At 57.8% G+C, this 26,570-nt stretch overlaps 1 protein-coding gene across 3 annotated transcripts in view; it reads left to right on the top strand.

The window, feature by feature from the left end:
• The window catches only part of CACNA1I (calcium voltage-gated channel subunit alpha1 I), a 127,595-nt gene that overhangs the window by 81,446 nt on the left and 19,579 nt on the right, over nucleotides 1–26,570 (top strand). For 2 of the 3 annotated variants that reach the window (XM_017544568.2, XM_017544569.1), the window contains 17 exons: nucleotides 1,909–2,221; nucleotides 5,136–5,569; nucleotides 13,571–13,722; nucleotides 14,837–15,022; nucleotides 15,339–15,456; nucleotides 15,604–15,759; nucleotides 16,476–16,569; nucleotides 17,220–17,422; nucleotides 18,072–18,542; nucleotides 18,865–18,965; nucleotides 19,674–19,797; nucleotides 20,041–20,109; nucleotides 20,690–20,874; nucleotides 21,451–21,577; nucleotides 21,847–21,972; nucleotides 23,850–23,939; nucleotides 26,066–26,258. In XM_017544568.2, coding sequence (XP_017400057.1) covers nucleotides 1,909–2,221; nucleotides 5,136–5,569; nucleotides 13,571–13,722; nucleotides 14,837–15,022; nucleotides 15,339–15,456; nucleotides 15,604–15,759; nucleotides 16,476–16,569; nucleotides 17,220–17,422; nucleotides 18,072–18,542; nucleotides 18,865–18,965; nucleotides 19,674–19,797; nucleotides 20,041–20,109; nucleotides 20,690–20,874; nucleotides 21,451–21,577; nucleotides 21,847–21,972; nucleotides 23,850–23,939; nucleotides 26,066–26,258 — 3,142 coding nt within the window. Of the gene's footprint in view, nucleotides 1–1,908; nucleotides 2,222–3,443; nucleotides 3,561–5,135; nucleotides 5,570–13,570; nucleotides 13,723–14,836; nucleotides 15,023–15,338; nucleotides 15,457–15,603; nucleotides 15,760–16,475; nucleotides 16,570–17,219; nucleotides 17,423–18,071; nucleotides 18,543–18,864; nucleotides 18,966–19,673; nucleotides 19,798–20,040; nucleotides 20,110–20,689; nucleotides 20,875–21,450; nucleotides 21,578–21,846; nucleotides 21,973–23,849; nucleotides 23,940–26,065; nucleotides 26,259–26,570 lie in introns of all 3 variants that reach the window. The other variant, XM_037744373.1, reaches the window with a different exon arrangement.

The following is a 26,570-nucleotide window of genomic DNA, read 5'->3' as shown; positions in this document are numbered from 1 at the left end:
CCTTCTTTACATTTTTTTTCTTTTCTTTTCTATTTTAGAGATAAGGTCTGGCTCTGTAATCCAGGCTGGAGTGCAGTGGTGCAATCATAGCTCACTGCAGCCTTGATCTCCTGGGCTCAAGCGATCCTCCCTGCTCAGCCTCCCAAGTATCTGGGACCACAGACACGCACCACCATGACTGGCTAATTTAAAAATTTTTTTGGAGACAGGGTTTTGCTATGTTTCCCAGGCTGGTCTTAAACTCCTGGACTCAAGTGATCTTCCTGCCTTGGCTTCCCAAAGCACTGGAATTACAGGCATAAGCCATGGCCCATGGACCCTAGTGTTCCTTCTTTTTCTTCTTCTTCTTTTTTTGGGATGTAGTCTTGTTGCCCAGGCTGGAGTGCAATGGCCATTACTGCTGCAACGTCTGCCTTCTGGGTTCAAGTGATTCTCCTACGTCAGTTTCCCGAGTAGCTGGGATTACAGGCACGTACTGCCACGCCTGGCCAATTTTTGTATTTTTAGTAGAGATGGGGTTTCACCATGTTGGCCAGGCTGGTCTTGAACTCCTGACCTCAAGTGATCTGCTCGCCTCAGCCTCCCAAAGTGCTGGGATTACAGGCGTGAACCACCTTGGCTGGCTACCTTCTGACTAGAAAAGTTCTTGGCTCATCTGGTCTGAGTCTCCTATTTTACAGATGGAGAAGTGGAGGCCTGGAGGGGATGGGGGCCTGCCTGGGTTGCCCAGGGAAGCAGCTGCAGAGGCAGGGCTGGGTAGGAGCCTGACAAGTGTGTGGTCCCAGAGGGCAGGGCCACGCTCTTTCTTCCTGTGACCCTCACACAGGCCTGGCGCAGGGCAGCTCCCCAGGAAATGCTTGTGGACGGGGTGACCGAGACAAGGATGGGAGGCCATCTTCTTACCTGAGAGGCAGGGGATTTTCCCAGAGTTCTCTGGGCCAGCAACCCCCTCCAGCCCCTGCTTTAAGACCCTAGCTTCTCAATCATCATTGATGAGGCTGCAGTTGGTGAGAGCTTCCTGGTGGGCACCTCTGAGGGGCATGAAAGCTATCTCCTCTGGATGGCCAGCAGCCGAGTTCACTCCCAGGCTCAGCAAATGCCGGAGAGAGGGCTGTGCCCTGGACAGCTGGAAGCTGGAGGGCAGCCCTGCTCCTGGAGCCATCAGGCCACAAGGATGTGGGATCCCCAGTGCCAACCGGGGCAGCCTCTCTCCCCCATCCCACGAAAGCGCAAATAAAGCCATGCAAAAACCCTGAGGGAACTTCTCTTTTCTCGTCTGGGGTCCCAGCGGAGGCCAGATTCCGGCGAGAGAAAAGGCAGGGTTGGGCGAGGACTCAGCCTGGGAAGCCAGAGTCAGGCAGCGGCTTCCCTCCCTGGGCTCAGTGCAGATGACCCAGGTGGATGGGGGCCAGACCAGGGCCCAGGGGTCTGAGGGGAGCTGGGCTTTGAAGCAGATCCCGGTCGGGCCTGGGGAACTGCCTGGGCCGTCGCTTCTCCTGGAGCCAGGCCTCAGCGATCTTTTCCTGTCCCCACCTGTGTCTGTGCCTGTGTCTCTCTGGGCCCCTCCACCTCCCCTGCCCTTCTCTTTCCCTGTCTCCACCCACCCGCTGTATCTCTACTCCCTCGTGTCTGTCCTCTTGGAGTCCGCCTCACTCCCTTGCATGTCTCTTTGTCATCACGTCTCTGTACCTCACCATCTCTTGCTATCTGCCCCTGCTCTGGCCTCTGTGTCTGGTTGGTCCCTGCCCCTTCTCCTCACTTCATTTCTGCCTCTGTACCCCCATCTCCATCTCTGCCTCCATCTCCACGTGTGTCCCCACTGTCCCCACTCCATGACTCTGCCTCTCCCACCCCTCTGTCCCCTCCATCCCTGTCCCTGTCCCTGTCCTCTCCTCCCGTTGGTCACAGGTGGGCTCCTTCTTCATGATCAACCTGTGCCTCGTTGTCATAGCGACCCAGTTCTCGGAGACCAAGCAGCGGGAGCACCGGCTGATGCTGGAGCAGCGGCAGCGCTACCTGTCCTCCAGCACGGTGGCCAGCTACGCCGAGCCCGGCGACTGCTATGAGGAGATCTTCCAATATGTCTGCCACATCCTGCGCAAGGCCAAGCGCCGCGCCCTGGGCCTCTACCAGGCCCTGCAGAGCCGGCGCCAGGCCCCCAACCCGGAGGCCCCCGCCCCGGCCAAACCTGGGCCCCACGCCAAGGAGCCCCAACACTATAGTAAGTGGCCCTGCATCCGATGCGGTACCCTGATGGGCACTGTGTGCAAACTGTCGCTCCTTCCCAGCGCATCCAGAAGGCCCAGTAGCCTCCGCGTTCCAGGTGAAGACTTCACGCTCAAGTGTTTCCCTCACAGCCCCCGGGGAGCTCCGTCCTCTGCCTGCCTTCTCCTGGCACCTGCAGAGCCTGCACGGGGCCGGCCTGGGGCTGGAGGAACTCGATCCCTGTGTGTGTAGAGATAGCAGCTCTGCCCCTGGAATCCACACTTGAAAGAAATGAACAAGTATCTGTCCTTTGTCTTGGAAAGCTAAACTTCTTCCCCCACAGCAGCCCATAGTCTACATCTCTCTCTTCTTTGGGTTCCCGCTGTTGTCCCCTGCTTTCCAGCACACCTGAGCAATGATGCGATGCAGGGCACCTGGCCCAAAGGGGCTGTGGCCTGCCCCTCAAAGCTGGGGCATGTGGGGGACTCATGACACTCTGTGCTCTGTGCTTGCCATGGGGCTGTGAGAGTTAGACTTTTTGTTTTTTGTTTTTTGTTTTAGATGGATTCGCACTCTGTCGCCCAGGCTGGAATGCAGTGGCACTATCTCGGCTCACTGCAACCTCCACCTCCTGGGATTCAAGCGATTCTCCTGCCTTGGCCTTCTAAGTAGCTGGGGTTACAGGCACCTGCCATTGTGCCTGGCTAATTTTTGTGTTTTTTGTAGAGACAGGGTTTCATCATCTTGGCCAGGCTGGTCCTGAATTTCTGACTTTGTGATCCGTGCATGTTGGCCTCCCAAAGTGCTGGGATTACAGGCGTGAGCCACCTTGCCCGCCGTTATTCTTGTTGTTGTTGTTGCTGAGACAGGGTCACCCAGGAAATACAGTAGCACAAATATAGCTTACTGCAACCTCCAACTTCTCGCTTAAGTCACCGTCCCACCTCAGCCTCCGGAAGAGCTGGGGCTACAGGCGTGCACCGCCATGCCCAGCTAATTAAAGAAATTTTTTTGTAGAGGGGGTCTCCCTATGTTGCCCAGGCTGATCTCAAACTCCTGGGCTCACTTGATCCTCCTGCCTTGGCCTCCCAAAGTGCTGGGATTACAGGCATCAGCCACCGCCCCTGGCCGAGGTTATGCTTTTAGGCTCGGAAGGGGCTGTCCTGCTAGTCACCTTGTCTGCTCCAGGACACAGTCCTGAGAAGGCAGCAGATAGTAATATTATCCCCACTTTTCAGTTGGGAAGACTAAAGGTCAGGGAGAAGAAGGGAGGCATCTCGGAAGTCAGTGTTGTCAGGCTTTGCGGGCGCCTGCCACCCCTGGAAATGATCACTCTCGGGAGGAGGCAAGCCAGGGCTGCAGGAGGTGGGTCCTGCCCCAGCACCAGTGCCACTTCTCCCAGTTGGTGCCAAGAAGGAAGTCAGCAGGCATGGGGACTGTGCTTGAGCAGCTGCAGCCCTCTGCAGGCCTGTCCGCTGCCTATAAAGTGAGGACAAGGGGTTCCCAGCACGTGGCCATCAGTGGCAGGAGTCAGCCACCCCAGGCCCTGCTTTGGAAAGCCCTGTTCTTCTAGCTCTCACAGTCTGGGAATTGATTGATTAATGGGAGGCAAGCAGAAGAAAGCATGCTCTGAGCTGCTGCCCACCCGTCCTCAGGTGCCAGCCATCCAGGCATGGGCTTGGAGGAGGCCCCAGGTGGCTCGTGGGCAGGCCTGGCACACGGACGCAGGAGCTGGGGCCGGGCAAGGCTGGCACTGGTGTTGCTGGAGGACGTGGGGGAGAAGTGTTCAATCCAAGGGGTTTCCTGTGGCTGCCCAGCCCCCTCTCCTGGCACCCTCTCCTTTCACCCTTGCCTCTGGGCCTCCCCTCTGCCATGGAAAAAAGAGTTGGCTACAGCCCCCCGTCCAGGTGGGAGCAATGGGCTGGCTCTGGGAAGGGCTTTGGCCTGTCCTCCCGTGGTGAGATGGGACCCAGCCCTGGGTTCCTGGCTGCCTGCCCTGACTCCAGAGGCGTGAGTGCGCCAGGGGTGCCTATCCAGGGCTCAGGAGGCATCTGGAGGCAAGTGTGGAAATGAAGGGAAGGCATGACATGCTTTTCTTTCCCTTTCATGTTACTTTTTTGGCTTACACAAGCAAACGTGTTTATTCTAGGAATATATAGGAAAACACGAAGAAGAAATTAAACCCTGCAGAGAGAGGCCTCACTGACACCTCTTTGAGATGGTTCATAGATCACAGAGCCCAGTGCAGGGCCAGCCCTGGCTTCTCCTGTGATTCCTGGGCAGCAAACAGATGAAGTCCCCTCTTCGCAGCGGCCCTTCCTGCCCTCTGCCCCCACCTCCACCCCTTGTGTGGAGGGAAGTCCCAGGGGCTTCTGGAGTGAGGCTCTGCCCCGTACCCAGGGCTCCATGCCTCCTCCCCTCCCTGGGGAACAAACCTCATTCTCTTCTCCACTCCATCTCCCTACCTGCTATACAGGCGAGAGGCTTGAGAACACCAAGGCCACCACGGCCTCCTCTAAGGCGGGCCACCCCCACATTGGCCTGGCTCTTTCAGAATCACCTCTAGTTCCCAGGCTACATGACTCTGGGTCTGTTCCATGCTAACCTAAGGCCCGGGCCAGGAGGGATGGCCGGTCAGCATAGATGCTCACCCTACACCGTGCTAGGCCCATCACGTGCCTTAATGGGGAGAATCCTCCCACAGCCTGCACAGTGGGTGCTTCTGCCCCTACTTCTACACAGAGGCAGACAAAGCCCAGAGAGCTGCAACCGCTTCCCCAGGGACACCCCCACCCCTCCAGGCTGGGCCGGCTGGTTCCAGGCAGACCTGTGGGTCTGGGAGCCACATGCACTCAAGGATGTGTCCCAGGCTGGACTGGGCCTGGTGTGGGTGCTGACTCTACCCATGCTCCCCCCGGTTTGCTTTTCAGAACTGTGCCCGCGACATAACCCCCTGGACGCGACGCTACACACTCTGGTTCAGCCCATCCCTGCCACGCTGGCCTCTGACCCCGCCAGCTGCCCCTGCTGCCAGCATGAGGCCAGCCGGCGGCCCTCAGGCCTGGGCAGCACTGACTCAGGCCAGGAGGGCTCGGGCTCTGAAGGATCCGCTGGCGGCGAGGATGAGGCGGATGGGGATGGGCCCCGGAGCATCGAGGATGGAGCCTCCTCAGAACTGGGGAAGGAGGAGGAGGAGGAGGAGGAAGAGGAGCAGGCAGATGGGGCGGTCCGGCTGTGTGGGGATGTGTGGCGGGAGACGCGAGCCAAGCTGCGCGGCATCGTGGACAGCAAGTACTTCAACCGTGGCATCATGATGGCCATCCTGGTCAACACTGTCAGCATGGGCATCGAGCACCACGAGCAGGCCAGTGCAGTGAGGCCGGGAGGGCCTGCAGGGGGGGCGCGGGGGCCCAGGACCCTGACCTGGCCCTGCCTGGGTTTGTGTGTCTGTCCCCCGAGAAGTGCCGGCCTGAGCTGGGTCCAGTTCATCCACGCGACCTTAGCGCCCAGCCAGGGCCAAGCTCAGAGGAGGGAAGGGCTCAGGTGTTTGCCGAATGAATGATGAGTGACCGAGCTGGCTAGAACTGGGCTCTTGGGGGCTCTTTCCCTCCTAAGCTGCTCAGCCTGGACACCAAGGCAGCCACAGCGCATCCACTGCCAGTCCCTGCAAATCTGACTTCTACTCATCTCTCCACCTGAGCCCTTCTTTGAAAAAACACACAAACAAACAAACTAACATTTTTTTTTAAAAAAAAAAAGACAGGGTCTTGCTCTGCCACCCAGGCTGGAATGCAGTGGCGAGATCAAGCGATCCTTCCTCTTAGGCCTCCCAAGTAGCTGGGACTATAGGAATGTGCCACCAAGCCTGGCCACTGGGCCCTCTGTCCCTTCTCCCCCAAAAATCTCACCCCAAAAATCATCTGGGGTGATTTTTCCAGAGGGCCAGTCTGGGTGGGCTCTTCCCTGCTTCAAAACTTCTGTTGCTCTTCATTGCCCTCGGGGCAAAATCCAGACCTTTCCACGACCCTCAAGTCCCCTTGTCTCGGCCACAGCAGCCCTTCACCAGGCCAGCGTGTCCTGTCCCATCCAGTGACTCCACCCCATACAGCCCCACAGGGCTGACAGGAGGGGACAGCTTTGGGAGGTGGTAGGAGCTCAGGGAGGACATGTGTGAGGAGAGCAGGGCCTCTGTGGGGACACGGGAGGGAAGGGGCTGACGGGTTAGCACAGATGCCTCAGCCCTCAGGCCCCACCCAGGGGTGCAGCCTGGATGGCAGGTCTAGTCTTGCCAAAAACCACCATTTTCTGGCTCTTGCCGTCCACCAGTCCCTGGATGGGGTGGCTCCCTGAACCCACTCCTCGGCTCTGCAAGGGCTCCCACGTAGCAGCTGGCCCCACCTAACCCTGAGGCCCAGTGGGGGGACGTCACTGCCCTGAGGTCCCACCACCAGCTGGGGACCAGGTTTGAACCCATTTCTTTCTGCAGCAAGACTGACGCCCTGGGAGGGCTTGGATTTCGACATTCTCTTTGCTTCCCTGTGGCCCTCCTCCTGTGAAGGCCCTGCATGCGGCACTCACACCCCACAGGGCGCACTGGCACCTCCCTCTTTGTTAGCTCACCAAGCACAGGCTCCATTCAATTTACCTAAATGGGGCCCCTGGGGCTGCCGTTGACACTCTGTTCAGAGCTGCTGGTTTGCCAGCCATTCCAGCTTAATTAAAAAGGTCTCTGGAGAGGGCTGGCGGGAGGGCTCTCTGCAGGACGAAAGCTGGTGATTCAGGGTTCCCAGAACCCCCTTGCTTAGTGTCCAGCCTCTGGTCAGCACCTGACCCAGGCCTGCAGAGGAGCAGCATTCCTGCAGAAAGCTCCACAGGGGATGAGTGCTATGGGGGCGGCTCCAGTCTCCATCCAAGCGGGGCAGCATCGAGGGGGCCTGCACAGCCTGCCACACTTGAGCCTCCGCACTGTCCTTGCCAGGGACTTGCTGGGGCTGGCTGGTGAGAGCCAATTTCCAAACACTCAGGACTTTCGCAAGCCAAGGATGAAAGAGTTGGGAGCTTGAAATTGGCCATGGAGGGAGTATTTACACCATGGAAATTGGCAGATGCTACTCATTAGGGCTGTTTTCAGAGACCTCTTTGCCAGGCTGGTCCCTGCCTTTTCACCCACCGCATCCATGGAGACACTATGGCCAGGGCAGGTCCAGCCTCAGGCCAGGCCACTGTCCCTGCCCAAGCCTCCTTAGGATCTGCTTCTCCGGCCTGTCCTCCCTCCCTCCTTCTGCCACATCCATCTGAGCAAGCTTTCCAAATGCGAATCTGGTGGAGCCTCTTCTTTCTTTTTTCTTTTCTTTTCTTTCTTTTCTTCTTTGAGACAAGAGTTTCACTCTGTTGTCCAGGCTGGAGTGCAGTGGCGTGATCTCGGCTCACTGCAACCTCCGCCTCCCAGTTTCAAGCAATTCTCCTGCCTCAGCCTCCCAAGTAGCTGGGATTACAGGTGCGTGCCACCATGCCTGGCGAATTTTTGTATTTTTAGTAGAGATAGGGTTTCACTACGTTGGCCAGACTGGTCTTGAACTCCTGACCTCAGGTGATCCACCTGCCTTGGTCTCCCACAGTGCTGGGATTACAGGCCTGAGCCACTGTGCCCAGCCAGGTGGAGCCTCTTCTGAGAGTAGCAGGCGTCACGTGGCTCCCTCATCAGGCTGAGAGATGAGAGAGGCTGTTCCCACTGTGCGTCTCCTGCCTGGTCATAAGGTCCACCTGATTTCCTCATCTACTAAGAAGGTGCCTTTCCCTTATAGGGACAGGCACCATTTACTGAGCACCTACTACAGGCCTGGCCCTAAGCTGGCATGGTGCCAGTGGGTCCAGCCACCCTCAAGGCAGGTGTTATTACCTCACCCCTCTCGTGCCCTTGGAAGCCACTGCTCAGAGAGGCAAATAGATCACACAATGTTCGGGTTTCAATCCTGGTTCTGGTTGGGTTTGGTGACTCCTACCTGTAATCCCAGCACTTTGGGAGGCCATGGCAAGAGGGTCGCTTGAGCCCAGGAGTTCAAGACCAGCCTGGGCAACAGAGTGGGACCCCGTCTCTGCAGATAATAATAAAAAAAAATTAACTAGGTGTGGTGGTGCATGTCTGTACTCTCAGCTACTCAGGAGGCTGAGGTGGGAGGTTTGCTTGAACCGAGGAATTTGAGGCTGCAGTGATGGGTGATTGTGCCACTGCATTCCAGCCTGGGCAAGAGTGAGACCCTGTGTCAAAACAAACAAAACATTCCAAACCAGCCAAACAAACCAATCCTGGTTCTGTTGTTGGCTGGCAGGGTGGCCCAGAGTGCAGCCCGTGGCTTCCTCACCTGGCACCCCCACCCCGTAAATGGGTGCACAGATTCCCCCAACACAGTGGCTAAGAGGGTTGACTGCATTGCGAACGTGGCGCTTAGTAGGTGCTCACTGATGAGTCACTGCTTCGGATTCTTGTTTGAGCCTCATGCCACCCTCCCTGGGTGCGTTTTCCATCCTCTGTCTGGAGCCTGAGAAAATTAATTAAAGCAGGAGTGAGGGGGAGGAAAAATCTCTGAAATGTTCTTTATAAAGCAGCTCCAGTGGCAGCCGTGGTCGCCCGGGCTGTGCGCGGGACCTGACTGTGGGCCCCGCTGGTATTTTTGCTCCATTCCCTCGGCTCCCAGACACTGCTCCGCGGGAAATGATCCGCCCCCATGTTTATTTTGAGCAGCACTGTCTGAGGTGGCGCTCACAGAAGAGGTGGCCCAGGGCCTCCAAGGGGGGTGCATGGAGAGGAGGAGAGGGTGAGTGAACTCCCGGAACCCTTCTCCTGCAGGGGAGGTGGCATGGGGACCCCTGCCCCATACCCCATCCTGGCTGGCAGGGAGCTCTGTGTCACTGAGAGGCAGGAGGGGAGGGTGTGATGTTGTGAAGTGGGGCAGGGTGACCCCAGGGCCTGGTCACAGAGTGCTCGAATGACAGTTAGATTGCACATGCCCAAGCCTTTAGGGTGGCCACTGCGGCTAAAATCATGGGGGCATTGCCCAGACAGCAGCTGGCTCATTCAGGTTCCTTGTGGCAGCGGATGCTGTTTCTTGCAGCACCTGGCCTCCAAGGAGATGATGGGTGAAGTTGGGGGTCGGCCAGGCAGAGGCCTGTGTGTGACTCAGGAAGTGGGGAAATGGGGCTGAAATGCCCACCCCCTGGGTAGCCCCGACTGTGTGTCGGGCAGGTGGGACAGGTCAGCTGGGGTGGCCAGGCTTCTCTTTCATCATCACTGCTGTCATTGCATCACAGTTCCTCCTGGTGTGATCCTCCCGCAGCCTTGTGGGCCAGGCTGGGGGAGCATCTTATCCCCACTGAACAGATGGGGAAACTGAGGCTCAGTGAGGTAGATGGCTTGTCCAAGGCGCCAAGGTGAGCAGCGACAGAGCTGGGCTCCCAGCGGTTGAGGTCAGTGTGGACAGTTGAACCAGAGGAAGGCATTGCTCCTGGGAGCAGTGCCTATCTCAGCTTCTCTCTCTTTCCTGCACACACCGGGGCAGACCCTGACTCCTCCTGAGCTGGGCAGGGCTGCCCTGCAGCCTCATCGTGTCCTGGAGCTGGAGGCTAGTCACCAAGTTGGAGAACAAAAAACAGAGAGCTGGGCTGTGTGGGCAGCAGAGCAGGGTGCAGGGAGACTCTTGGGTAGGGCTGACCCCGGGCCTGGGCATAGACACTGGCCCCAGCTCCTAGGGAACTGCATTCAAGGCCTCTGAATCAGTGGCTGAATCAAAGCTGGCTTTACTCTCCCTTCAGTAGCCTCTGTCCTGCCAAGTCACCGCCAGCCAGGTCTGGGGTGACTCTGGGAAGTAAAGGGTGGGGTGACTCTGGGAAGTAAAGGGTAGGGTGGCTTAGTGGCTGACATTCCAGCTTTATAGGGGCCCAAGGGAGAGAGACACCAATATGGACTGCAGTCATGTAAGGCTTCCTGGAGGTGGTGGCACTGGGGATGGATCCTGAAGGATAACTAGGAGTTTATCAGTAAGACAGAGGGACAAGCACAGGGACCAGGAGAACAGGCATCCTCCCCAAAGGACCCTGAGTCCTCGAGAAGGATCTATACAAGGAACCGGGAAGACTGTGCAGGAAGCCAGGAGGGCTGTTCATTCAGGAGGACCTTGGGGCCAGTTTTATCCTTAGGGCAGTAGAGAGCTCTGGAATGCTTGAAGGCAAGGGACACATCTGTGCTGAACTGGAGCCTCATCAGAAAAGTGGGGTGGGTGAAGGCACCTGGGCCATGGAGGTGGGGATGTAGCCAGAGTGGGGAGACCTGGGTTTGAGATCTGACTTCACCACAGCCTGGCCATGACCCTGGCAGGCAGTTCTCTTTGAGTCTCAGGCTCTCTGTCTGTAAAATGGGGATAATATAGGACTTGAGGCTGAGAGGAGATAACGCAAGGAACGTGCTCAGCACACCTAGCCCATGGGAGGGGCTTCATCAACGCTAGCTGCCATTATGATGATGGGGGGGCGGAAATGGCAGAGGCGGGGCAGCCTGGTGCCATCTGAGCCCACGTCAGGCAGGGGCTTGCAGGCACCCACCACTGCTCCCCACCTCCTTCATCTGTCTAAACTGGGTGTTTTCAGTCCTTTAGCACCTTTGCCTTCACTGGGTGGTCTTTGCCACCTCCAGCGACCTTTCTGCCATCTGTTTGTCTGTCTCTCTGTCTGCTCTTTCTGTGTCTCTTTCTGGCTGTATCTCTGACTCCCAGGTGTCACTGCTTCATCGTCCTGGTCCTACTTTGTGTCTGTGTCCCTGCTTTCCTCTCTCTGTGTCTCCATCTCTCCATACCCCATCTTTGCCCTTCACTCCCTTGTCTGTATCTGTCTCTGTCTCTGTCCATCTCTGCCCCTCCCTCTCCATGTCTTCTCCCTCCTTGGGCTCCCACTTGCTGTGTCTATATTCATCTATATGTCTCTGTCCCAGAGAAATGCTTGCAGGAGTGATGGATGATCCATTAGAAAAAGATTAACAGGTGCACTGAATGGAGAAACATCTGTTGTGAGGGAGGAGGAGGCGCGGAGTGACCTTTCGGATGGCAGTGGCCCCCCGTGTCCCCGGTGGGGATGCGTGTGTGGGGCGTGCGGCTGGAGCCAGCTGATTGTCAGCGCGAAGTGTCAGCGCCTACAGTTTTCATCTCCGCAGACATCGCTGGCTGGGCTGGCAAATTGCTGGCTCTGAGTAGCATTCTGGGTCCTGGCTCAACCAGGGGTGCTGGGCCTCAGCCCTCCCCACCGAGGGTCCCTCTCAGGGTCCCACTCCTGTTTTGGAACCCCTTCTTGAGTCAAATGTAATTACAGATGGAAATGGGCCTTCTCCTTTCACCTGGGCTTGAGAGGAGCTGGCAGTTTTATCAGGTTTCCCAGGCACCAGGCCGGAAGCCAGTGCTTGGGTTGTTATTTATTTATTTATTTTCTTTCTTCTTTTAATTCACATGGAGTCAGAGTCAGGTCCTTGCGGCTCCCTGGGGGTCCTCAGCTCTTCCACCTCCCAGCCCGTGATCCTGATGGGGCCTCCGACTGCACTCCTTTCTCTGCTCCCTGGCGCCGGCTCTCTCTCAGCCTTTAGGTCTCTGCTGAGATGTTGCTGCCTCCTGATCCCACTAGCAGTGTTCCCCTAGCCACCCCCTGCTTTCCTGGCATCAGCACACACCAGCTTGGTTTGTTAACTTGATTTACTGGGCTTTGCTACCAGAGCATGAGCTTCTCAAAGGCAGGGACAGTGCCCTGACTCTTTCACCACTGCCCACCTGGGTAGCACGAGCCCAACACATCATGTGGTTCAGATCTGTGGCAGGCATGCAGGAACGAATGGATGAATGAATGAATGAATGAGTTCGGCTTCGGTCCCTGTGTGGTGTAATGGGAGAGCAGTTTGGAGTCCAGCTTGATTCAACGCCCTGCCTTGCCCTGCTACGTCCTTGCTGGGTGGCTCTGAACAAGTCATTTCCGTCCCAGTTTCCCGAGCCTTGGTTTCCTCATCTGTAAAACGGAGAGGCTAACTTGTGTTGGGTGTCAAATCAGGTCTGAACAACGGTGCTGCCCTTCCTTCTCTGTGATTCAGGCAGGGACGGCCGGGCACCACGATGGGCACACACCGTCACTTTAGCAGTCCCAGGGAGCAGTGGAGGGGAGAGATGGGGCTGGAGCTCGTGTGAGCTGAAGGGGAGAGGCTCTGATGAATTCTTTCATTCACACGACCCCCTGATTTTGTGGATAAGGAAACGAAACCCCAGAGGAGGGGGAAGTGACTTGTCCAGGGCTGCAGAGCCACTTAATGTCCTAACCAGGCCTGGACCCCTCCAGCTTCCCCCACTACCCCCTGTCGTGGCCTCTAGTGGGGCCTGGTTTAAACACCGGGGTTCTTTGGACAGTCCATTTGCAAGGCATCAGCTAAACACCAGGGTAAACAGCTCTGAGAGCAGAGGGAGGCTCTGTGGCTGTTGCAGGAGGGAGCTAGTCTCCCTCTAACCAGCTGGTGGCTTCAGGCAGGTGCCTTAACCTCCCTGGGTCTGAATGAGCTCCTCTGAGAGCTGCTGGTCTGGCTAAGAGCCACCACGGGTGCTGTGTGTCATGCAGCAGGTGTGTGGTGTCCATTCTCCTTTCATGGGGCATGATGTCCCCAGCCACCCTTGGTCCTGAGATGGCCATTGCTGGGAAGGAGAGAGAGAAGTGCTGCATGGGCAGGGATTAAGGGCAGGAGTCTTGGAGCCAGACTGCCTGGGTTCAAATCCTGGCCCCACCACTTGTCAGCTCTGTGGCTTCAGACAAGGGTCTGGCCTCCTGTGAACCTGCTTCCTTGCCTGGCTGCAGATGGGGTCTTATGAAGGGCTAAGTGAAGCGATGTCTGTAAAATGCATAGAACAGTTCCTGGCACGTGCTACATGCTTGCTAAATGGGTTAGGGTCTTGAGCAAATGGAAAGTTTCTAGCGACACCTGTCCTGTGTTCCTGTCCTGCTCTGTGTCTTAGCCGTTTGACCTCAGGCTGGCCTCCAAGCCTCAGTTTCCTCATCTGTAAAATGGGTATCAGAACACTCCCCTCATGATGCACTACAAGGCCCATTTCCAAATTTGTGGAAGGTCAGCCCTGCGGGGTTCCCCCAACCCTCACCATCTCAGCAGACCTCTCAGGACCCTGAGGTGGCAGAGTTGAGAGGCCGCAGGGCATTGTGCATGGGGCAGTGGGGAGACTGAGCTGTGGTGAGGACACCTGCCTGCCAGGGTGACACAGCTAGGGTGGGTGTCCAGAGGGGATCCACAGCTGCCCTCTGACCTGACTGGGTCTCCATTCCCCCCACCGATGCCCCACAGCCAGAGGAGCTGACCAACATCCTGGAGATCTGCAACGTGGTGTTCACCAGCATGTTTGCGTTGGAGATGATCCTGAAGCTGGCTGCATTTGGGCTCTTCGACTACCTACGCAACCCCTACAACATCTTCGACAGCATCATCGTCATCATCAGGTACCCCTCCCCCAACCCGCCTGGCAGCCCAGGGGCTCAGGGGGAGATTCAACACGGACACCCCAGCCAGCATATAAAGGACATAAGATGGCAGTGGAAACCCATTGTCCTGAAACTGATCAAAATAGTCAAACGTCTGTGATTTAGCAACCTATTTATGCATTAAATAGCATGATCTAGCAGCAGGTCTGTGACTACCGTCATTCCGAGGAAGGGATGGGCATAAATAATATTGAGAAACAGCTGCATCCACTATCACGTGACATGAAGACATCAGTTACTTTGATTGCCACAAAGCCATAGGTACTGCTAATTCTCTGTGGCTTACTGTTTACATTTATAGCCAAAAGACACGTTAAATCTCAAAAAGAAGACAGTGACAACCGTGGACCTCTGGATTCTAGCCAGAGACTTCTTGTGGGGGTGGTGGTCCACAGACTCCAGGTGAAGAGCCCCTGATTAGCTCATGTGCCGAGACCAGCTCAGCCATGGAGACCCCAACCCAGGCAGCACTGAATGAATTAAGAAACAGACACAGAGATAGAAAGTAAAAAGTGGGGCATCGGGGGTCTCACAGCATTTCCAACTGAGAACCCAGAGCAGACTCTGACCCACGTATTTATTCTTTACTTTCCAGTGATAAGTTTTACAAGCGGATGCTCTGTTCTTTCATAGGTTAAAAGTGAACTAACCAGGCAGCTAGTGTATTAAAGATAAACTAGAGGTTAAAGATAAACTAGGCAGCACTCTTTACGAAGGAACAAAGGAAAGAGTCACATATCCTGTGTTCAAAGAATTAAATCATCTGGTGTGAGACATATTCATATTGGTTACTGCTTTATAACACATTGAGCAGTTGTTTTCCACTTTGGGGGGCCGACTAGGTTTTCCTTGCTGCCGCTTGCAGTAAACAATATGATACATCATGCACGTCAGAATTTGCTCTCAACACCCATGGCATGGAGCAGCATCTAACATATTTGTTGGATGGATGGATGGGCAGATGATAGGAAGCTCTGTGTTTCTGTTTTCCCTTCTCCCTCTGTCTTCCTCTTCCTGCGGCCTTCTACTTCTCCTTTCTCCTGCTCCCCGGGCCTGCTCCGCTGGGCCGCAGCATCTGGGAAATCGTGGGGCAGGCGGACGGTGGGCTGTCAGTGCTGCGGACCTTCCGGCTGCTGCGCGTGCTGAAGCTGGTGCGTTTCATGCCTGCCCTGCGGCGCCAGCTTGTGGTGCTCATGAAGACCATGGACAACGTGGCCACCTTCTGCATGCTGCTCATGCTCTTCATCTTCATCTTCAGGTGAGCCCACCCTGCTGGGGGCCACACCTCAGGGCCTGCTGGGGCTGTGCCGGGGAGCCTGGGGGATGTGGTCCTCCGTGCTTCTCTGGACAAAGCCACCTGGACCTGGGTGTGGAGCCTGACACCGTCCCTCAATCCCCTGTGGCTCTCAGCAAGCATGACCCCCAGAGCCTCAGTGTTCACTTCTGTAAAGTGGGACCAATACTGCCCGGATTCCCCCTGCCCCGCATTTTACTGAGTTGACTGAGAATGAAACAAGGTGGGTGGGCGGTTTGGTGCATGTGAGTCTGATGAACCACTCCCATCCTTTCCCCAGCATCCTTGGGATGCACATTTTTGGCTGCAAGTTCAGCCTCCGCACGGACACCGGAGACACGGTCCCCGACAGGAAGAACTTCGACTCTCTGCTGTGGGCCATTGTCACCGTGTTCCAGGTTAGTGGCCGCTGTGTGTCCTTGTGTGTTGGGGAAGCAATGGGACAGTGGGCTGGGGAGGGGCCGGGATTGACAGCCCCCATGCCTCCCTGTAGAGCGTATGCCTGGACTAGGGGTGCCCCAGGGCTGACTGTGTCTCCTCAACAGATCCTCACCCAGGAGGACTGGAACGTCGTTCTCTACAATGGCATGGCCTCCACCTCCCCCTGGGCCTCCCTCTACTTTGTTGCCCTCATGACCTTCGGGAACTATGTGCTCTTCAACCTGCTGGTGGCTATCCTGGTGGAGGGCTTCCAGGCGGAGGTGACTGTGGTCTTGGCAGCGGAAGCACCCCAACAGGGCCTGCAAAAGACTGGGCAAGGGCGAGATGGCCTGGATGGGGGAGGGACTGCAATTCAAATTTCTTTTATTTTTTGAGACGGAGTTTCGCTCTTGTTGTAGAGTCTGTAGTGTAATGGTGCAATCTCAGCTCACTGCAACCTCCGCCTCTTGGGTTCAAGCGATTCTCCTGTCTCAGCCTCTAGAGTAGCTGAGATTACAGGCGTGCTCCACCACACCCAGCTAATTTTTTGTATTTTAGTAGAAACGGGATTTCACCATGTTAGTCAGGCTGGTCTTGACCTCCTGACTTGTCTGGCAGGTAGCCTATCCCCAAAGGAGGGGTTTACTGATGAGGTGGTGAGCTCTTCATCATAGGAAGCATGCAAGTAGATACTGCATCTGTGATCCCTGCTCTCCCCAAGGGCTGCAGGACTAGGCTTCTCCATCTCTGAGATTCGAAATCCCCTAAGATCAGGGACTCGGCCCCGCTCCCTGCATCCTCTGAGGCTCTGGGGATGCATGTAGTCAAGCAGATTTGGCTTTGTGGCCTAGGGTCCTGTTAGCATCTCATTTCCCTTTTCCAGCAGTTTTCCCTTCTGTAAAATGGCAGTGGAAACACCCATTGAAAAATTCAGGAGGGAGCTGGGAAGGGAGGAGCTGGGCTGATCTACATTCTAACGTGAGGGACGCTCTCCCAGGGTGACGCCAATCGCTCCTGCTCGGACGAGGACCAGAGCTCATCCAACATGGAGGAGTTTGACAAGCTCCAGGAAGGCCTGGAGAGCAGCGGAGGTAAACAGGCCCTTGCTTGTCACCTACAGGGCCAAGAGCCTTCCCCCCAGATCCAAGTGGGCAGAGGGGACAGTGTCTGACTTCCCCTCAAGCCCAGGCTCAGGGACTGCTACTTCTCTATGGTTTGTTATCTACCTTCATACTTGGAAGAAATGTGAAATCTCAAAAAGAGGTCAGTGACATCCTGGGATTCTAGGCACAGGGGTAGCTGCAGCCCGCCACATCCCTCCACACAGCAGGGCCCCTTGGTTACTGCCTCAGGGTCTCAGGTTTCGGCCTATGTTCTGGTCCTGCCTGGCACCACCGGGCAGCTTGGAACAAGCGTCTCCCAGTGTCTTTCTTAGTAACTGGGGTGGGCAGTCCCTGCCTTGTTTCCCACAGTAGGCATGGCAGTGAGGCTCCAGGCTGGTCCTGAGCATGGAAGGCAAGGGGTCTACACATACCTAAATAAAGCTGAGAGCCCTGCAGGCAGAGTGGAGGGGAGGTGCTGTGATGGGGTGCAACCAGGAAGACTTCCTGGTAGATGAAGCCTCCTCAGAAAAGCTCTCCATTTCTGCTCCTTCCTTGTTTGTTTGTCTTGTGCCTCCCTTGCTCTTGTTCTGTCCTCTCTGCCTTCTGTCCCTCCCCCTGTCTCCATCTCACTCCTCCAGATCCCAAGCTCTGCCCCATCCCCATGACCCCCAATGGGCACCTGGACCCCAGTCTCCCGCTGGGTGGGCACCTAGGTCCTGCTGGGGCCATGGGACCTGCCCCCCGACTCTCACTGCAGCCGGACCCCATGCTGGTGGCCCTGGGCTCCCGAAAGAGCAGCGTCATGTCTCTGGGGAGGATGAGCTATGATCAGCGCTCCCTGGTGAGTTCTTATGGGGAGCTCCCGATGGGATCTTCCTGCTGGGTGTGCGTGGAGGGGCCCTGAAGAGAGGTACCTGCCAGTCCAGCCTCAGACTCTGATGCCCAGCCAAAGTCAGACAGGGGCATGTCTGTTGCATTCCTGGGTGCCCAGTGCCACAGCAGGACCTGGCAATAAGGAATGAATGCCTAGTGCTAGTGGGGTCTGGTGCAGAGAACTGGGTTTTCATCTCAGCAGCAATGTGTTGGGTAAAAAGAGCTGGCTTTTGGGGTCAGGCAGACTGCAGCTTGAATCCAGCTTCTGCCACCTCCAAGCTGTGTTACAGTGAGCAAATTACTGCCCTTCTCTGAGCCTCAGATTCCTTACGTGTAAAATGGGAAGATGGCCCTAATTTGCTATACCTTCCTCAAGGGAAGTGAGGTGGCAGGAGGGGATGTAACCTCCGGGTCATGTGCCCACATGTCCCTGTGGATGTGGATGGAATGAGGTGGGACAGGGAGAGGAGCTCTAGGGTCAAGCCCATTTCATCACCACTTGCCAGGCGGGTGGCACTCTTAGGGCCACAGCGGGGGTGCAGGCTGCCTTCCTGCACCTGGTGACCCACCCATGGGTGTGCCTGTGGGGCACTGACCCGGGCGGGGTCTCCTCCCAGTCCAGCTCCCGGAGTTCCTACTATGGGCCGTGGGGCCGCAGCGGGGCCTGGGCCAGCCGTCGCTCCAGCTGGAACAGCCTCAAGCACAAGCCATCGGCCGAGCACGAGTCCCTGCTCTCCGCGGAGCGTGGTGGCGGCGGCGCCCGGGTTTGCGAGTGTGCGGGGGACGAGGGGCCGCCGCGGGCCGCGCCCCTGCACTCCCCGCACGCCCACCACGCCCATCACGGGCCCCATCTGGCGCACCGCCACCGCCACCACCGCCGGACGCTGTCCCTCGACACCAGGGACTCGGTGGACCTGGCCGAGCTGGTGCCCGCGGTGGGCGTCCACCCCCGGGCCGCCTGGAGGGCGCCGGGCCCGGCCCCTGGGCACGAGGACTGCAATGGCAGGATGCCCAGCATCGCCAAGGACGTCTTCACCAAGATGGGCGACCGCCGGGATCGCGGGGAGGATGAGGAGGAGATCGACTACGTGAGTGGGGGCGGGGCCGAAGGGGACCGGAGCGGTGGGATTGGAAAGAAGGGGTTGCGGCCGCAGGTGGCGGGGCCCTAGCGGGCGTGGCCGGGGCGTGGCCGGAGGGGCTGGGGCTTCAGGCGCGAGGCAGGAGGGGCGGGGCCGGAACTGCCCACACCCGAACTGGGCCCGCTCCTGGGAGAGAAACCCTCGCTGGCTGCACCGGTTGGGCAGAGTTCGGAGGTGACCATGCGACCCCAGTTGGCGGGATGGCCGCATGGGCGGAGACGGGAAGCCCTGCGCAGCGCTGACCCCTGGCGCTCCGTCCTCCTCTCGCCAGACCCTATGCTTCCGCGTCCGCAAGATGATCGACGTCTATAAGCCCGACTGGTGCGAGGTCCGCGAAGACTGGTCTGTTTACCTCTTCTCTCCCGATAACAGGTGTGCGGGGTCAGGCCTAGGGTGGGGGTTAGAGTAGGGGTGACGTGGGAGGGACAGGTCTCTGCCGAGCCAGCCAGGGCCATTGGCAGCGCTCTCCCAGACCACAGCAGACCCTGCCCGCCCAGAGGTTGGGGGTCTCCAGGGGAGAGGGAGGGGCCGGATGTTGGTGGCCAGGCTCTCCTCTAGTCTAGGCCATCCCTGTGCTAGGGACCAGGTTGAACCATCCTCAAGTAGCCTGTAGGGCTTGCATCTGGAGGGAACATCACGAGGCTTCCTGGAGGAGGAGGCCTTTGTGCTGGGCTGTGGAGGCAGGTGGCATTCCAGTAGGCACAGCAGGGTCTGAAGAGGAGTAATCTGGTCCAGGGGCAGGAAGCAGCCTAAGGGAAGGCCTGGGGCAGAAGCAGAGGGTACCAGGCAGTGTGGTGTCCTCCTGACAGGCTTAGGGATCTGGGCTGGGAAAGCCTCGAGAGTGCCAGGGCAAAGTGGGTGACCGGGTGGTGTGGGTGTGTGGTCAGAGGAGGCGGTGCCCGGTGGGCACCCTGAGCAGGTGTAGAGTTAGAGTTGGCACCTGTTGTGTGGCCAGAGGAGAGGAGAGGGGTTGCTTCCTCGAGGCCAGCCTGGTCTGCATTTCTGCCTGGGCTCTCTGCCTCGTTCTGGCCAGGGTGGGAGGCAGCTGATGCTCAGGCGGCCCCCGCCCACCCTGCCCAGGTTCCGGGTTCTGTGTCAGACCATCATTGCCCACAAGCTCTTCGACTACGTCGTCCTGGCCTTCATATTTCTCAACTGCATCACCATCGCCCTGGAGCGGCCTCAGATTGAGGCCGGCAGCACCGTGAGTGGCTGCAGCCCTTAGGGCAGGGCCAAGCCAGGGGGCAGCTCGCCAGGGTTGAGGGAGGCAGAGACCTCACTGGGCCCCTCAAGGCGGGACAGGGATTTTGCCTCGGGAGCGGGGAAAGCCTCCCTGAACTGAAAGGTGGTGGCCTCTCCTGCACACACCTTAGCCAAAGCAGAGGCTGGCCAGTGGCTGGGCAGGTCTGGGAGCCCCTGGGTCCACGGTACCTCCCAATGCTTTCAGGAACGCATCTTCCTCACCGTGTCCAACTACATCTTCACGGCCATCTTCGTGGGCGAGATGACACTGAAGGTAGCTCCTGGCTTCACCCAGGACCCCTACCAGCCCCAGCTCGGTCCATCTGGCCCTGGGTCAGCCCCTGCCTCAGCTCATCAGTCACCTGCCATCGGCCTCATTCCACTTGTAGCCTCGTGGCCCCACCCCTCTGGGTATCAGACCCTGGGCTGGGCTCCCGCGACCCAGAAGGGGTCAGCCGCGTCCCCATTCACAGGTGTCACAACCCCGCCAGACAGAGTGGTGTAGGGAACACTGAGTGTGATGGAGGCACCTGCTGGAGGTGTGGGGCTCAGGGGAAGCCTCTCATCTGGGGCGCTTCCCAGGGTTGGCAGTTTTGAATTGGATTTGCCAGAGGGGCCGGGAACCTAACGGGGCGGCCCGCTAGGCCCTGACCCCGACTCGTCCCCGCTCATCACCCGTCCTCAGAGTGAGGCCTGAGCTCAACTTTTCCGTTCGGCCCCTCCACTGGCCAGAGCCCGCCCCATCCCCCGAAGCCCACCGGGCCTTGCCCCACCCCCTCGTGCAGAGCCCGACTGGCCCCGCCCACCTGCCCCCCTTCCCGCGGCGGCCTGACCCCGACCCCACCCCGCCCCAGGTGGTCTCGCTGGGCCTGTACTTCGGCGAGCAGGCGTACCTGCGCAGCAGCTGGAACGTGCTGGACGGCTTTCTTGTCTTCGTGTCCATCATCGACATCGTTGTGTCTGTGGCCTCGGCCGGGGGAGCCAAGATCCTGGGGGTCCTCCGAGTCTTGCGGCTCCTGCGCACCCTACGCCCCCTGCGGTGAGGACCCCTTACCGGCGGATGGGGGAAGGTGTCATGCACTGTACAGAGAAGCCACAGGCCGAATTGGGCCCTCACTCCGCCCTCCCCACCCGCCCACTCAGTCTTCCAATAGTGAGTGCCAAACACCCTGGGCTGTTCCTAGGGGAGGGGTCTGCAGACCCTGGGGACGGGCCATGCTGAAAGAGCAGGGCTGATGGTGGACCCCAGTACTGCTACCCATGCTGCATGTCCCCGGGTGACTCATTGCCATCTCTGGGCGTCAGTCCCTAGATCAGGGTGTGGTACGGCCCCGGAGGAGCTGGGCACAGTGAGGGGTGAGGGCAGGTGCCCTGCTGCTGCTGTAGATCTGAGGCCTGGGTGCAGCTCGCCTTCTGCTCTGCCCATGTCTAGGTTGCCTGGCCGCTTTCTCTGCATTCCCGGCGGCGACTGTCCTCATGTCCTAGGGTGTTCAGCCCTGGTGAGCCCTGGGGCTCCTGCCCTGGGATGCTCAGCCCTGGTGACTCTGGGCTGAGCCAGGGCTGTCTCCTGGCCTGGCCAAAGGTTCATGTGTGCCTGGCCTCTCCCTGCCCGTAGTGTCATCAGCCGGGCACCGGGCCTGAAGCTGGTGGTGGAGACGCTCATCTCTTCCCTCAAGCCAATCGGCAACATCGTGCTCATCTGCTGTGCCTTCTTCATCATCTTTGGCATCCTGGGAGTGCAGGTGAGGGGCACCCAGGCTGGGCGGGGACTGGCCTCTGTGACTGGGGAAGAGGAAGTCTCTCCCAGCCAGGGGAGAGACTCCACATTCCAACCGCCACCGCCCATTGCTGGCCAGCCATCTGCCTTGCCGGCAGTGGGCTCCCCCTCCAGGGAGGGAGACAGACAGGGGCCCAGATGACTGAGCACAAGGCAGGCTGAGTCTATGAAATGAAGAGGCAGATTTATTTTTGACTTGCAATGAGAGCACCAACCTTGCCCCCACTTCCCCAGCTCTTCAAAGGCAAGTTCTACCACTGCTTGGGTGTGGACACCCGTAACATCACCAACCGCTCGGACTGCATGGCCGCCAACTACCGCTGGGTCCATCACAAATACAACTTCGACAACCTGGGCCAGGTGAGTGCTGCCCTCCTAGTCCTGATCACACCTTCCCCTCTCTCGGATGCCAGTGGCTCTGGGAATCACACACCTGGCTTCAGACTTGCACTGCCAGAACTGACACTGACTTCTCCTCTCAAGCCTGAGTTTCCTCTTCTGCAAAATGGGTAAGGGTAGCACTCACCTCTCAGATGGGATGAAGCTCAGAGGGTCTGCGTGCAATGTCCAGCAGACACCTCACCCCTACCCAGGGGACCCTGACAGGAGTTTTTAGTCAAGAGTGAATCTAGCTTTGCCACTTTCTGTAAGTGTGGCCTCCCTGAGCCTCAGTTTCCTCATCTATGAAATGAGAATGTTATAACTTGCCAGGCAGGCCACGGTAGAGATGAAAAGGTATCAAGTGTATCAAGCCCTTGGCCCAGGGTGGTTCCCTCTCCCATCACCTGCCCGCTGCTCTCTGCTCCATCAACAGGCAAGCCCCTTTCCGGTGTCTGCTTTCCCCTTGGTCTCCTCTCCTGGGGGCCTGCCAGGCAAGATCCATCTGGGCAGTGCCCCAGATGACAGCCCTTGGCTGGCTGCCTCCCCTTCCCCCAGAGCTGCTCTCATTTCTCGAGGGCCTGCCCAGGAGCCCAGGTATGTCCAGATGCAGGCTTGCCTTGCCCCAGGAGCACAGGGAGGAGCAGGCTCCAGGCTCGTGTCCCCACTGGCTGATGGGCAGCCTCCAGCTAGATACCACTGGAGGGCTTGCCCCCCAATGCCACCTGGGAGGGGAGCCACAGGGCCTTAGAGGGGCAGTGAGTACCCAGGGAAAGGGTGTCAGGAACCTGGACAGTCACTACCCCTGCTTCCATGGGGAAAAGATGTCTTAGGAAGCTGAGGGGGAGCCCACCTGTGGCCTTTTGTGCCCGTGCTCCTGACTCCCTTCACATATGGGCTCTGCTCCAGTGCCAGCCCTGCCCCTTTGGAGCATTTTGGGTCTACCTGGCATTGGACTCTCCTGGAATTCCTTGTGGGGTGTTCTCAGCACTCGGAGCCACCTGGAGGGTTCCAGCCTGGGCTGCAGCCTCTGACTCCTCAGTGGCCCTCTCCAGCTGTGTGCCCTCAGACAAGTGCCAGACCCTCATCTGTTCCAGTGTCCTCATCTATCAACGGGGACAGTGATGGCAGGTTCTTCGAATGTAGGAGCCTCCTGTGCCCTTGGTAGGGTGTTGGGGAGGGCTTCCTCTGTGTCCCCTGCCCTTCCTGCTCCTGGGTCTGAACCCTTTCTGGACACCCTCGGCACCATTCCCACCTGGAAAGGGAAGAGGCAGGGGTCTGTGCTCTGGATGGTGGGAGGAAGGGCCCGTGCTGCCAGGCCAGAGACTCATTCCAGAACCCCATGTCCTGGCCCACAGTGGCAGGAGCAGAGGGGGGTGTGGCCACCTCTGACCCAGGGCTCCTGACTCCTCTCTTGAGCTCCTGTTGTCAGATGCTGGGGCAAACATGTCTTACCCACTAGAGTAAGAATGGCTACCTTCTGGTTGAGCTTCAGCTGGCCCTCCCAGCACACCTGCCAGAAAGGCATTTGTTAGCTCCATTCTTTGGGTAAGGGGGCAGGGATTGAATTTTTTTTGCCTAAGATCACACAGCTGGATAATTTCAGAACTGAGACCAAAACCCAGGACTGTGGGTCCAGTGCTCTTTCTTCTATAATAGCAACTACAGAGTATGTGGCGGGCACATAGTAGGTCATTTGGAAAGGTTTGTTGGATGAGGGTACGGCTCAACCACACAGGGAAGACCTCTTTGTCCCTCTGCCTCCCAGAGGCAGAAGAATAGAGAGCTGAGAAGGGGTGGCTGCAGCTGGAGTCACTCACACCCCTCACCCCTGCATTCCCTCTCCCTGTGTCTCCCAGGCTCTGATGTCCCTCTTTGTTCTGGCATCCAAGGATGGCTGGGTGAACATCATGTACAATGGACTGGATGCTGTCGCTGTGGACCAGCAGGTGGGTGTCGTTGGGACCAGGACAAGCCTGGATGCAGGGAGGGACATGGTGTCCTTGGGGCCCAGTGGTTTGAATTTGAAACTGGTATCAGCGAGACCCACAACCCCAGTGTCTCCCCACTGTCAACACAGCCCACCCCTCATATCCTGGCCTGAATCTTCACCATTACGGCGGCTCCTTGGGTAGCGTAAATCATTGTTCCATTTGCTTTGTCAAATCCCCCCTGTTCTGTGTGGAGAGGCATCTGAGCCACTCCTGCCTAGAGGGGCACAGAGCCCGGTGGGTGGAGAACCACGTGCAGGCAGAGAAGAGGGGCTGAGCCAGCAGGCAGAGGAACAGAGAGGTGAGAGAGTGATGTGTTCAGGGAATTGGGAGTTGGGGGCCAGGGGTAAAAAATGAGAGAGGTAGGAGGTGGGGAGAGGAGGCAGGTAGGGCTGCGTGGTCTGCAAGCTCCCGAGTGAGCCATGACAAGGGGCAAAACTTTATTCTGAGAGCAGAGAGAGCCAGTGAGGGACTGCAACAAGAGTGGTGCCGCTGCTTTTCAGATCTGCTTGTCAGTGCAACCTCCTGAGGGCTGCTGGGTGAAGATGGATTTGGGGAGGGAGATTGGGTGGAGGAGGTCAGGGAAGAGACTCAGGCTTGGCTTTCGAGACCCCTTGGGAAGCAGGGGTTCCTCTGGGGCTAGGGAGGGACTTTAGGCAAGATGTGTGGCTGACTTGGTTTGACTGTGTCTGGACTGAGGGGGTCACTGGGAGAAAAAACAGTGAAATTTTCTAGCTTAAAACAGTGCCCAGTTGGTGGAGGCAGGGCTGTGTGCAACTCCCAGGCCTCTAATGGCCCTTTGGTTCTTGGCTTCATGGATCCCATCCAGTAAAACTCTGGAGCTGGAAGTGAGGGTGGCAGTATTGGGTAGGAGTAATGAGAACACTTGGATGCATCTTCCTCTACTTCTTTGTCTGCTCTGTTCCCTCACCCCCACCAGTGCATGCATGCATGTGCATACACAGATTCCACCAAGGAATCTGTGCATCCAAGTTCTTCCCTCTGCAGGCCACCTTGTTTCCTGCCTTGTTTCTGGATGGGTGAATAAGTGGATGGATGGGTGTATTGATGGATGGGTGGCTGGCTGGCTGGGTGGGTGAATGGGTGGGTGGATGGATGGGAATGGAAGGATGGATAGATGAGTGAGTAGATGGATACATGAATGGATGAGTAGATGGATGGGTGAGTGGATGGAGGGATGGGTGGATGGGTAGATGGATGGGTGGGTGGGTGGATGGCTGGATGAGTGAATGGATGAATGTGTTGATGGATGGGTGGCTGGCTGGCTGGGTGGGTGAATGGGCGGGTGGATGGATGGATGGATGGATGGAAGGATGGAAGGATAGATGGGTGAGAAGATGGATACATGAATGGATGGGTAGATGGATGGGTGAGTGGATGGGTGGATGGATGGATGGGTGGATGGGTAGATGGATGGATGGGTGAGTGGATGAGTGAATGGATGAATGGGTGAGTGGATGGGTAGATGGATGGGTGGATGGTTTGATGGGTAGATGAATGGATGGGTAGGTGGATGGGTGAATGGGTGGGTGGATGGATGGGTAGATGGGTGACTGGCTGGCGCGTGGATGGATGGGTGGATACATGAATGGATGAGTGGGTGGATGGATGGATGATGGATGGGTGGCTTGCTGGCTGGTGGGTGGATGGATGGGTGGATGCATGGATGGGTGAATGGATGGATGGGTGGGTGGATGGATGGGTGAATGAGTGGATGAGTGGGTGGATAGGTGGATGGGTAGATGGGTGAGTGGAAGGATAGGTGGATGGATGGATGGATGGGTAGATGCATGCATAGGTGAATGGATAGGTGAATGAGAGGAAGAAGACAGATGTGTCCAGGAGGCAGCACCTGAGCAGGGAAGGAGAGGTGGCTTTCTTTGCTGAGCACATTATTGTGCCATGCCCAGGGTATTTACTTCCTACCTGCTGCCTCATTTAGACTTCACAGCTGCCTTCCTGGAGGCAGGCTCAACACATCCTCACTTCATGGAGGCTCAGCCAGGTTGGGCAACTGCCCATGGCCTGATCAGCCTCCTCAGCCCTCTCTGGCTCCCCTGCAGCCTGTGACCAACCACAACCCCTGGATGCTGCTGTACTTCATCTCCTTCCTGCTCATCGTCAGCTTCTTTGTGCTCAACATGTTTGTGGGCGTCGTGGTGGAGAATTTCCACAAATGCCGGCAGCACCAGGAGGCTGAAGAGGCACGGCGGCGTGAGGAGAAGCGGCTACGGCGCCTGGAGAAGAAGCGCCGGAGTGAGTGGGTGCCTGTGGAGGGCATGGGCCACCCAGCTCTAGGCCCCTCTGCCTGGGCCTGACCCCAGCCTCCTGGGCCTTCGGAGCTAGAAGGGAACAAAAGATACAGTCCCTGTGCCCAGGGCTCAGCCGCTTTTCCCAGCATCTTCCTCTCCAGGGGACCTGAGCCCCATCAGTGTCCACCTGGAGTCCAATGGCTGACACCACTGCCAACCTGAGTGAGGCTATGGGGGGTTCAGTCCAGGCAGAGGGCAAAGGCAGAGCCTGGGTGCCCTGGGCCATGGGAACCCTGCTCTCCCTACAGGCAGGCCC

Source organism: Cebus imitator, unplaced genomic scaffold (assembly GCF_001604975.1).
Source record: "Cebus imitator isolate Cc_AM_T3 unplaced genomic scaffold, Cebus_imitator-1.0 Scaffold170, whole genome shotgun sequence".
NCBI classification, from domain to species: domain Eukaryota; kingdom Metazoa; phylum Chordata; class Mammalia; order Primates; family Cebidae; genus Cebus; species Cebus imitator.
Note: the sequence above shows the minus strand (reverse complement) of the source record. Positions and strands in the feature narration are given on the sequence as shown.